The sequence below is a fragment of the Ovis canadensis genome, chromosome 13 (genome assembly GCF_042477335.2).
Source record: "Ovis canadensis isolate MfBH-ARS-UI-01 breed Bighorn chromosome 13, ARS-UI_OviCan_v2, whole genome shotgun sequence".
Taxonomy (NCBI): Eukaryota; Metazoa; Chordata; class Mammalia; order Artiodactyla; family Bovidae; genus Ovis; species Ovis canadensis.
In genome coordinates, this window is record NC_091257.1 from 37,916,710 (window position 1) to 37,929,948 (window position 13,239).

A 13,239-nucleotide genomic window follows, 5' to 3' on the forward strand; every position below is an offset into this window, starting at 1 on the left:
TATATATTAAAAAAGAAATACAAAGGATTACAAAAGACTATTATGAACAACTATATGGCAATAAAATAGATAACCAGGAAAAAATGGACATATTCTTAGAAAAGTTCAATCTTCCAAGACTGAACCAGGAAGAAATAGAAATTATGAACAACCCAATTATAAGCACTGAAATTGAAGCTGTGATCACAAATCTCCCCAAAAAACAAAAGCCCAGGACCAGATAGCTTCGCAGAATTCTATGAAACATTTAGAGAAGAGCTAATGCCTACCCTTCTAAAACTCTTCCAAAAAATTGCAGAGGAAGGAGCACTTCCAAATTTATTCTACAAGTCCACCATCACCCTGATACCCAAACCAGACAAAGACAACACACACAAAGAAAACTACAAGCCAATATCACTGATGAACATAGATGCAAAGATCCTCAACAAAATTTTAGCAAACAGAATTCAGCAACACATCAAAAAGCTCATACACCATGATTAAATTGGATTTATTCCAGGGATGCAAGGATTCTTCAATATACACAAATCATCAATGTAATACACCATATTAACAAATTGAAAGATAAAAACCATATGATAATCTCAGTAGATGCAGAAAAGGCCTTTGACAAAATTCAGCACCTATTTAACATTAAAACTCTTCTATGGGCATAGAAGGAACCTACCTCAACATAGTAAAGCCCATATATGATAAGCTTACAGCAAACATTATTCTCAAGGGTGAAAAACTGAACGCATTCCCCTTAAAATCAGGAACAAGACAAGGGTGTGCACTTTTGCCACTGTTATTCAACATAGTTCTGGAAGTCCTAGTAACAGAAATATGAGAAGAAAAATAAATGAAAGGAATCCAGATTGGAAAAGAAGTAAAACTCTCACTGTTTGCAGATGACATGATACTGCACATAGAAAACCCTAAAGATAGTATCAGAAAGTTACTAGAGCTAATCAATGAATTTTGCAAAGTTGCAGGATACAAAATCAATACACAGAAATCACTTGCATTTCTATATACTAACAGTGAAAAATCTGAAAAAAAATTAAGGAATCAGTCCCATTCACCATTGCAACAAAAAGAATAAAATATCTAGGAATAAACTTACCAAAGGAGATGAAAGAACTGTACACAGAAGATTATAAGACACTAATGAAAGAAATCAAAGATGACATAAACAGATGGAGAGATATTCCATGTTCCTAAGAAGGAAGAATCAATATTGTGAAAATGACTATACTACCAAACACAATCTACAGATTCAATGTGATCCCTATCAAATTACCAACGGCATTTTTCACAGAACTAGAACAAGAAATTTCACAATTCATATGGAATCATAAAAGACCCCAAATAGTCAAAGCAGTCTTGAGAAAGAAGAATGGAGCTGGAGGAATCAAGCTTCCTGACTACAGATTATACCACAAAGCTACAGTCATCAAGACAGTATGGTACTGGCATAAAAGCAGAAATATAGACCAATGGCACAAGATAGAAAGCCCAGAAATAAACCCATGCACCTACGGTTATCTTGTTTTTTACAAAGAAGGCAAGAATATACAATGGGACAAGGCAGCCTCTTCAATAAGTGGTGCTGGGAAATACTGGACAGCTACATATAAAAGAATGAAATTAGAATACTTCCTAACACCATACACAAAGGTAAACTCAAAATGGTTTAAAGACCTAAATGTAAGACCAGAAACTATAAAACTCTTAGAGGAAAACATAGGCAGAATACTCGATGACATAAATCAAAGCAAGATCCTCTATGACCCACCTCCTAGAGTAATGGAAATAAAAGCAAAAGTAAACAAGTGGGACCTGATTAAACCTAAAAGCTTTTGCACAGCAAAGGAAACTATAAGCAAGGTGAAAAGACCACACTCAGAATGGGAGAAAACAACAAATGAAACAACTGAGAAAGGATTAATTTTCAAAATGCACAAGCAGTCATACAACTCAATACCACAAAAACAAACACCCCAAAGAAAAGGTGGAAAAAAAGACCTAAATAGAATTTCTCCAAAGAAGACATACAGATGGCTAACAAACACATGAAAAGATGCTCAACATTGCTCATTATTAGAGAAATGCAAATCAAAACTACAATGAGATATCACCTCACACCGGTCAGAATGGCCCTCACCAAAAAGTCTACAAACAATAAATGCTGGAGAGGGTGTGGAGAAAAGGGAATGCTCTTGTACTGTTGGTAAATGATGTAAATTGATACAGCCACTATGGAAGACAGTATGGAGATTCCTTGAAAAACTAGGAATAAAACCATCATATGACCCAGCAATCACACTCCTAGGCATATACCCAAAATTGAAAGAGACACACGTATCCCATTGTTTATTGCAGTACTATTTACAATAGCTAGAACATGGAAGTAACCTAGATGTCCATCAAGAGGTGAATGGATAAAGAAGTTGTGGTATATATACACAATGGAATATTGCTCAGTCATAAAAAGGAATGCATTTGAGTCAATTCTAATGAAGTGGATGAACCTAGAACCTATTACAGAGTGAAGTGAGTCAGAAAGAGGAAGATAAATACCATATTCTAACACATATATACAGAATCTAGAAGAATTTATTTACAGGGCAGCAATGGAGAAACGGACATAGAGAATAGACTTACAGACACGGGGAGAGGAGAGGAGAGGGTGAGATGCATGGAAAGAGTAACATGGAAACTTACATTACCATATGTAAAATAGATCGCCAATAGGAACTTGCTGTATGGCTCAGGAAACTCAAACAGAGGCTCAGTATCAACTTAGAGGGGTGGGATGGGGAGGGAGAGGGGAGGTAGTTTCAAAAGGGAGGGGATATATGTATACCTATGGGTGATTCATGTTGAGGTTTGACAGAAAATAGCAAAATTCTATAAAGCAATTATCCTTCAATAAAAAATAAATAATATCTTTTAAAAAGGCTCTTTAGTTCTTCTTTGCTTTCTGTCATAAGGGTGGTATCATCTGCATATCTGAGTTTATTGATATTTCTCCTGGCAATCTTGACTCCAGCTTGTGCTTCATCCAGCTCAGCATTTCTCATGATGTACTCTGTGTATAAATTAAATAAGCAAGGTGACAATATACAGCCTTGATGTATTCTTCCCTGATTTGGATCCAATCTGTTGTGGAGTTGGCAGTTTCAGCTCCATGATCTAGAGCACAGTCTCAGAAGTTGTGGCTCGCAGCTTCGTTGTTCCATGGCATGTGGAATCTTCTCAACCCAGGGACTGAACATGTATCTCCTGCACTAGCAGGTGGATTCTTTACCACTGAGCCACCAAGGAAGCCCCATAATTGTCTTTAATATATACTTAATTCTGCCTCCGACCTTTAGAAATAGTAAAGTAAAATGTTAGAAAATTTTGGATTACTTATCTGGAAGAAAAGGTCATATAGTTAATATTCTAGTTTAAAGAAAAACAGTTTTATTGAGGTATAATTTATATATCAAAAACTGCACATACTTAATGTGTACAATTTGAAGAGTCTGGACCTATGCAAACTCATGTGATACCAGCACCACAATCAAGGTAATAAACGTCCCAATTCCCTTGTGCTCTTTTGTTTTTGTTTTGTTTGGGAGTGATGGCTTCTCCTGCAGTAGTTGTGGCTCCCGGGCTCTAGAGGACAGGTTGAAGAGTTGGGGCACAAAGGCTTAGTTGCATCATGGCATGTGGGATCTTTCAGCCCCAGGGATCGAACCTGTGTCTCCTGCCTTGGCAGGTAGATTCTTTACTACTGAGCCACCAGGGAAGCCCTTCATGCATACTTATATTTTTAAAAATCTTTGCAGTTAGAAACAATACTGCAGCAAAGTATCCTACTTCTATGCCATTGTAAACCTGTGCAAGTATAACTTTTGAATAAATTCCTATTGTAAAATTATTCAGTCAAAAACTTTTGGTAAATAATTGGCAAACTGCCATCTAGAAAAAGTTCTGTATTCTTTTTTTGGACAGTATTTTTTTTCTAGAATTTGTGATAGCAAATATTATGTGTCAGTTTGACTGGATTGGGGGATATCAGGTGAGGGGACTTCACAGCCTCTATAACTGTGTAAGCCAATTTCTCATAATAAATCTCCTTTTATATCCAATTGGTCTGTTTCTTTGGAAAACTCTGACTTATATAGAGTTTATTAAAATCAAATTACACACATATATATTCATATGTGTATGACTATATACATACATATACATGAATATGTATGTATATGAATAAATACACACACATATATACATGCATATACATACATGAATACATACACATATGTATTCATTTCCAGTGAAAAAAATGGAAGGACTACAGAATCTCCCTCTCCCTCACATTAAAATCTTAACAAATTATAAGACAGACTAATGGCATACATACACACAAACACGTGTATACCTGTGGCGGATTCACGTTGATGTATGGCAAAACCAATACAATATTGTAAAGTAATTAACCGCCAATTAAAATAAATAAATTTATATTAAAAAAAAACTAGAGGGAGGCAAAAATTTCCTCCATGTTATTTGAGAAGCATTATTCTGAGATAGAAGTTGTAGGAATCCTTAGGCAGATTTTGCAGATGCAAGAGTGAGAAAGGAAAAGTAAACAGCAAGAAGAAGGTAATAACCTGTAATGAAAAAGAATCTGAAAAAGAATATATATATACAAGAATAAATATATGTATAACTGAATCACTTTGATGTACACCTGAATCAACAGTAAATCAACTATACTTCCATAAACATTTTTTGATTGAAAAAAACTAAAAACTAGTGGATATATGTATGGTAGGTTGAAAGTCCCATGTGAAACCATTCTCTTCTGCTGTATACACAAATAGTGTCTTAGCTTGAACTGGAAGAAACCCTGCATTGCTCATTCCTTTTGGTCAGAAGAAAGCTTGGGATGTGGCTGGTGGATAAAGAGAGGACAACAGAATGCTCCATCAGAGCTAACAGTTTCTGACAGTCTAAAGACTTGGTACAAATTAGAGGCATAATTAGGATGTAGGCTTCCTTCCTCCCTCAATGCCCCTGCCCCCATGAGAGTAGATAGAAATACACCTGATTAGGTGAAATAAACTCTGCTGCAGTTCTTAAAACACAACCATAGATGCAAATACAAAGACAACAGTCTAGCAAACGCACCAACTGATACCGTGCTCAGGTCTGGGAACTTCTAATCCAGGCAAGAAAAAGGCAGTACAGAGAATACAAGAACACTGAAGCCCTGCTATTAGGCTGGTTAATGTAAATAAGCAAGACAATCGATCTCTTTGTTAAATAAGAAATCTAGTCGAGTTATGGGCATTTACTCTTTTTATCACATAGGTGAGAGAAGGAAAAAAATGCTAGTAATCTTCTACTGGTTTGACAGAACAATCTTATAAGTATTCATACTGTATGCTACTGCTACTGCTAAGTCACTTCAGTCGTGTCTGACTCTGTGCGACCCCATAGACGGCAGCCCACCAGGCTCCCCTGTCCGTGGGATTCTCCAAGCAAGAACACTGGAGTGGGCTGCCATTTCCTTCTCCAAAGCGTGAAAGTGAAAAGTGAAAGTGAAGTCGCTCAGTCGTGTCCGACTCTTGGCGACCCCATGGACTGCAGCCTACCAGGCTCCTCCGTCCATGGGATTTTCCAGGCAAGAGTACTGGAGTGGGGTGCCATATACTGTATAGAAATATGGAAATATCCAACATGACACCTAGAGAGCATCAGGCTATTAAGTAAGACAATTTATCAGAATTATAGAGCACTTTGGAGATTGAGAACACAGCAATGATTTCCAAGTCTTTGTTTGTATTATCCTTCCAAGGATAAATTTATAATATTAATAATAAAGAAGAGAACAAGTTAATCTATTTATAAATATTCATGCAAGTCCCAACACCACATCAGATCAGATTGTCTGAATATGTTTTATGACACAAGGATGGTCACTTATTTTGTAGCTGCAAGGAAGAAAGCACCTCTTCTAAATGTTTCCTGGGCTCATTTTGGTAATTATGAAGACTTGCATTTTTAAGAGCCAACTCTGTCATTTTATTCATTACTTAGAGCAGCAACTAGGCCTATGGGATTCAATTTTACTTGAAGAAAAGGAGAAAGAGAAGAGCAATTTTTTTACTAAAGAACAGTGAAATAAGCTGAAGTTGAAGCTTACTATAGAAAGAAGACATAAGGAAAGAAGAGAATCCAGGAGAATCCACCACACTATAAATGGAAAACTAGAAGGCCTAGATTAAAAGCCACATTGTTTTAAACTAAGTAGCCTTTAAGACAAAGTGCATTATTAAGGATAAACAGAGGTAACTTATAATTATGAAAGGTTCATTTCAACTGGTAGGATTCATCAGCGTTAAGTTTCTGTGTACTTAACCATTTAGCCTTAAAAACTGATACAATTATTAAGAGACGTAGACAAATCCACATTCATAATATGGTACTTTAATATAACCACTCAGTAATTGATAGAGAAATAGAAAAACAATTCTTTAAAATATATAGGATTTAAACATTACAATTACTAAGTTTGACCTAATAAGCATATATTGAACACTGCATATAATGAGCACATTGAAAATATTTATAAAAAATTGACCATATACTCAATATTAAAGCAACCTCAGTCAGTTCAGTTCAGTTGCCCGTCATGTCTGACTCTTTGTGACCCTGTGGACTGAAGCACACCAGGCTTCCCTGTCTATCACCAACTCCTGAAGTTTACTCAAACTCGTGTCCATCAAGTCAGTGATGCCATCCAACCATCTCATCCTCTGTAGTCCCCTTCTCCCCCTGCCTTCAGTCTTTCCCAGAATCTGCGTCTTTTCCAATAAGTCAGTTCTTCGCATCAGGAGGCCAAAGTATTGGAGTTTCAGCTTCAGCATCAGTCCTTCCAATGAATATTCAGGACTAATTTCCTTTAGGATGGACTGGTTGGATCTCCTTGCAGTCCAAGGGATTCTCAATAGTCTTCTCCAACACCACAGTTCAAAAGCATCAATTCTTTGGTGCTCAGCTTTCTTTATAATCCAACTCTCACATCCCTACAAGACTACTGGAAAAACCGTAGCTTTAAGTAGACAGACCTTTGCTGGCAAAGCAATGTCTCTACTTTTTAATATGCTGTTTAGGTTGGTCATAACTTTCCTTCCAAGGAGCAAGTGTCTTTTAATTTCACGGCTGCAATCACCATCTGCAGTGATTTTGGAGTCCCCCAAAATGAAGTCTCTGACTGTTTCCATTGTTTCCCCATCTATTTCCCAAGAAGTGATGGGACCAGATGCCATGATCTTAGTTTTCTGAATTTGAGTTTTAAGCCAACTTTTTCACTCTCTTCTTTCACTTTTATCAAGAGACTCTTTAGTTCCTCTTTGCTTTCTACCATCAGGGTGATGTCATCTTTGTATTTGGGGTTATTGATATTTCTCCTGGCAATCTTGATTCCAGCTTGTGCTTCATCCAGCCTGGCATTTCACATGATGTACCCTGCATATAAATTAGATAAACAGGGTGACAATATACAACCTTGACATACTCCTTTCCTTTTTTGGAACCAATCTGTTGTTCCATGTCCAGTTCTAACTGTTGCTTCTTGACCTGCATACAGATTTCTCAGGTGGTCTGGTATTCCCATCTCCTTACGAATTTTCCACAGTTTGTTCCAATCCACAGAGTTAAAGGCTTTGGTGTAGTCAATAAAGCAGAAGTAGATGTTTTTCTGGCACTCTCTTGCTTTTTTGATGATCCAGCAGATGTTGTCAATTTGATCTCTGGTTCCTCTGCCTTTTCTAGCTCCAGCTTGAGCATCTGGAAGTTCATGGTTCATGTACTATTGAAGCCTGGCTTGGAGAATTTTGAGCATTACTTTGCTAGCATGTGAGATGAGTGCAATTGTGTGGTAGTTTGAACACTCTTTGGCATTACCTTTCTTTGGGATTGGAATGAAAACTGACCATTTCCAGTCCTGTGGCCACTGCTGAGTTTTCCAAATTTGCTGGCATATTGAGTGCAGCATTTTAACAGAATCAGCTTTTAGGACTTGAAATAGCTCAACTGGAATTCCACCACCCACTTGACTTTGCATTTCTAAGGCCCACTTGACTTTGCATTCCAGGATGTCTGGCTCTAGGTGAGTGATCACAACATCACAGTTATCTGGGTCATGAAGATCTTTTTTGTATAGTTCTGTGTATTCTTGCCACCTCTTCTTAATATCTTCTGCTTCTGTTAGGTCCATACCATATCTGTCCTTTATTGTGCCCATCTTTGCAGAAAATGTTTCCTTGGTATCTCTAATTTTCTTAAAGAGATCTCTAGTCTTTCCTATTTTATTGTTGTCCTCTACTTTTTTGCATTGATCACTGAGGAAGGCTTTCTTATCTCTCCTTGCATTCTTTGGAATGCTGCATTCAAATGGGTATATCTTTCCTTTTCTCCTTTCCCTTTCACTACTTTTCTTTTCTCAGCTACTTGTAAGCCCTTCTCAGACAACCATTTTGCCTTTTTGCATTTCTTTTTCTTGGGGATGGTCTTGATAACTGCCTCCTGTATAATGTCATGAACCCCCATCCACAGTCTTCAGGCACTCTATCAGATCTAATCCCCTAAATCTATTTGTCACTTCCACTGTATAATTGTAAAGGATTTGATTTATGTCATACCTGAATGGTCTAGTGGTTTTCCCTACTTTGTTCAATTCAAGTCTGAATTTGGCAATAAGGAATTCATCATCTGAGCCACAGTCAGCTCCTGGTCTTGTTTCTGCTGACTGTATAGAGCTTCTCCATTTGTGGCTGCAAAGAATATAATCAATCTGATTTCAGTATTGACCATCTGGTGATGTTCTGGTGTAGTCTTCTCTTGTGTTGTTGGAAGAGGGTGTTTATATGACTTAAACAAATGCTTTAGATTGAAATAATAACACAAGGGGTCCGCACGCGAGTCTCCACGCGGTGAAGGAGACATGGAGGCTTCGGCTTCTATCCCGCCGTCAGCCTCAACCGAGACTTCAGCTTCGAGTCCGGAGACCCCGGCCGGCCCGGAGCAGCTGGACGAAGAGCAGGTTAAGAAGGCAGTGGAGGCTCTGTTGGCACATTCCAGATCCAGGAAAAACGCGAATGGATTACTTCTGAATGAGAATGAAAATTTCTTTTTAATGGTGGTAATATGGAAAATTCCAAGTAAAGAGCTGAGGGTCAGATTGTCTTTGCCTCATGGTATTCGATCAGATTTAGCAGACGTGTGTTTATTTACCAAAGATGAACCAAATCTAAGCTCTGAACAGACAGAACATTATTATAAGAAGCTTCTAAACAAGCATGGGATCAAAACCATTTCTCAGATTATTCCTCTCCGAACTTTAAAAAAGGAATATAAAGCCTATGAAGCCAAGCTCCGCCTCTTGGGTAGTTTTGACTTCTTCATTACAGATGCCAGAATCAGGCGGCTCTTGCCCTCACATCTGGGGAGGCATTTCTACAACAGAAAGAAGGTTCCAGTATCTGTAAACCTTCAGTCCAAGACTTTATCTACAGAGATCAACGACTGCATTGGGGGAACTGTCTTAAACATCTCTAAGAGCGGCTCTTGCAGCACTATTCGCATCGGTCACACCGGGATGCCGATTCAGCACATCGTTGAAAATGTCGTTGCTGTTGCGAAAAGGCTCTCGCAGAAACTGCCGGAGAAGTGGGAGAGCGTGAAGCTCTTGTTCGTGAAGACTGAGCGGTCGGTTTCCCTGCCTGTCTTCTCTTCCTTTGTCAGCAGTCAGGGTGAAGCCAAGGGACTCCGCACACGAGACCTGTTGAAAAAGGTATCAAAGAAAAGCCGAAAGAAGAAAGAAAGATCTCTTAAAAGACAGCAGGAGAAGAAAGAAAAGAAGCTTCTAAAGCAGGCTAGAAAGGCCAAACCTGCCCCAACCACAGATGCAGTGGCCCCCAAAACTGGGGATGTTCCAGCCCAGGACCCTGCACCCCAGGAGGAGACCGGTGGGGTGAGCACCCTGCCTAAAGCACAAGACGATTCTGAAGATGAAATCCCACTGCTGGTGCCATTGAAGGAAACTCCAGCTGCAGGAAGCGCCAAGATACAAAAAGCTGCCACAGGAAAGAAGTCTCCGAAAAAGAGTCCTGGTCCCAACGCAGCTCGTGGGAAGAAGAGAAAGGCCTCCCCAGCCCTGGAGACCCCAATAGCTGCAGAGCCCAAGACCCCAGGGAAAGGCCCAGGGAAGAAGGTCAGAGTCAAAGAAGAGGTGGAGAAAGAAAGAAACTCTTCCCTGGGGAAAAAAGACCCAAGACAGACTCCCAAAAAGCCAGAGGCCAAGTTCTTCACCACTGCTAGTAACTCTGTGAAAAAAGCCCCCCGTACCCTGACACGGCGACCCAAAAAACCCAAAGTACCCCAGTCAACCTAAAATCAGAGACTCAACCAGCGGGAAACTCAGCCATCCGAAGAGCTTGTAAAAAAAATACCTAGGTTCTGACTGACCCCTGCTGCGACCTCAGAGTGAGGCCTACCTAGACTTCAGTATACTTTTTAATACTTCCACAAGTAACTCTGATACATATTCATGGGTATATAAGAACCAGTAGTTGAAAGTAAGTCCATTTATTTTGTTCTTCTGTGTATTTGCTAATATAATAGAGGGAAAATACAAAAAAAAAAAAAAAGAAATAATAACACAAGTACTTTTTTCCCTAACATAATACAATGAGTTAGAAATCAACAACACCAAAAGATACATCAAGAAAATTTTTTTGTATTTAGAAATTAATTAAATACATATCCAAGTTACTCATGGATCAATGAAGAAATCATAGTTGAATTAAAAAAACAGTATGAACTGAGAAATAATTAAAATAGTACATATCAAAACTTAAGAGATTTAGCTAAAGCAATACTTAGAAAAATTATGGTCTAAGATGTCATATTAGCAAAAAGCTAAAAATTAGTAAGCTTGAATAAAATTCAAGAAAATAGAAAAAGAAAAGCAAAATAAACCCAAAGAAAGTAGAAGAAAGGACATTATAGAAATAAGAACAGGAGCCAACAAAATAAACAAAAACATGCAACACATAGGCTCAACAAAGCCAAAGATTGATTAAAAAAAGTAACACCTAATAAATTTAACAAACATCTGATGAGGCCAATAAAAAAATGACAGCACTAATAACCAATATCAGAAAATGAGGACATTAGTATAAAAGCTAGGAATACTGAATACAGAATAAAAAGCCATTATGAAAAACGTTATGCCAATGAATTTGAAAATGTTGGTTAAATGAACAAATTTTATTAAAGTACAATTTACATAAACTGTCTCAAGAAGAAATAGACAAATTGAGCGGTTTTAAAACCCAAACGATCCTTCAATGCAGTTGAGGAAACTGAATCAAGGAAAATAAGGGGACTCAATGGCTCCCCATCGAATTCTAACAGTGAAGAAGTAAATAATGTTCTGATATTCTGAACATTTTATTCTGATAATATAAACAAACTCCTTCAGAGAATAGGAAAAGACAGAACACTACTAATCTCACTTTACAAGGCTAGTATAAACTTGGTAGTGAGAAAGAAAAATTATAGTCCAATTTCACTCAAGAATAGATATAGAAGTAAAATATTAGCAAAATGAAATCCAGGGATACATAGAGAGGATAAAACAGCATGACTGCCAACCTCCAGATCCCCTATGATCCCCACCTCCAGGTAGTTCCCACTATATCAAGGTTGGTGGATGTTACCAACAGAGTACAGTAAGCGTGATAGAGTGTCACTCCTGAGATATGGCTATTAAAGGTGTGACGGCTTCTAACTATTGATCTCCCTCACAGATCATTCACTTTGTGTGAAGCCAGCAGCTGTGTCATGAGCATCTCTCTTGCGAAGGAGCTAAGCCTGCCCAGGACATTGTGAGTGAGCTTGGAAGTGGATCCTTCAGTCCAGTCAAGCCTCCAAATGTCTGTAACCTCGACCAACACCTTGACTGATACCTTAGAAGAGATTCTGAGCTAGAATCATCCAGCTCAGCCATTCTTGGATTCCCAACCCATAGAAACACTATGAGATAATAAATAAGCTGCTATATTTTGGGATGACTTGTTATAGAGCAAAAGATAAGTAATACATACAATGACCAACATGAGATAATTTTAGAAATGCAAAACCACTTTGACATTAGAAAAATCAATTAATGCATTCTACCACACTAAAGGAAAATTTTAAATTTTATCTCAGTAGATATAGAAAAAGCAAATCAATTATTTTTTAAAAAATCAATGCCATTTCTATACAGTAGCAACAAAGGGAACCTTGGAATGAAAATAAAAGTCCTTATGAATAAATATTAAAAACAGATGTATAAGAACTTTATAGCCTAAATAAATTTAAGAATAGAAAAATGTAGTCATATAAATATGTCAATCCTCTCCAAATCAATAAAGTACAATGAAATTATAATAAAAATGAATGATGATGGAACATTTGGTTTTCTGTTTATAAAGTGTAATATTGAATCTGTACCTCCTACACATACATAACAATTACTATACAGACACAACAATTACTATACATACACAAAAATTACTATACATACACAAAAATTACTATACACACACAAAAATTACTTGGGTTGAAGGGGGATTATGTTTCTCATAATTCTCCAGAGAAACAGAATCAACAGAAGATATAGATGGGTAGATAGGTAAAAAGGCAAACAGATTAGATAGTGGAAAGCTGGATGGATGGACTGATGGTTAGATAGATAGATGGATGGATGGTTAGATGACTAGATAGCTGTATGGATGGATGGATGGTTAGATAGCTGGATGGATGGATGGATGGATGGATGGACAAACAGATAGATGGGTAGATAGATAGATAAATAGATTATAAGGAACAGGCTCAAACAATTACAGAGACTAGTAAGCCCCAAATCTTCAGGGTGGGCCAATGTTATGGGAGCCCCAGGGAAAGCTGATGTCCCAGTTCAAAGGCCATAAGGCAGGTAGAGCTTTTGTTGCAGATGAGATATAAAGGCAGTAAGCTGGAGAATTCTCTCTTACTCAGGAAAGGGCCAGGTTTTTTGTTCTACCCAAGCCTTCAACTGATTGGTTGAGGCTCACCCATATTAGAGAAGGCAATCTGCTTTACTCAAGTTCACCAATTTAAATATTAATCTCATCAAAAATATCCTCACAGAAACATCCAAAACAG

At 37.8% G+C, this 13,239-nt stretch overlaps 1 protein-coding gene across 1 annotated transcript; it reads left to right on the forward strand.

Moving 5' to 3' along the window:
• Positions 1-8,377: 8,377 nt before the first annotated feature.
• LOC138417389 (ribosomal L1 domain-containing protein 1-like) lies at positions 8,378-10,698 on the forward strand. Its single transcript, XM_069547413.1, has one exon. It carries the CDS (start codon positions 8,990-8,992, stop codon positions 10,436-10,438), a length of 1,449 nt encoding a protein of 482 aa, XP_069403514.1. The 5' UTR covers positions 8,378-8,989; the 3' UTR covers positions 10,439-10,698.
• Positions 10,699-13,239: the final 2,541 nt, after the last annotated feature.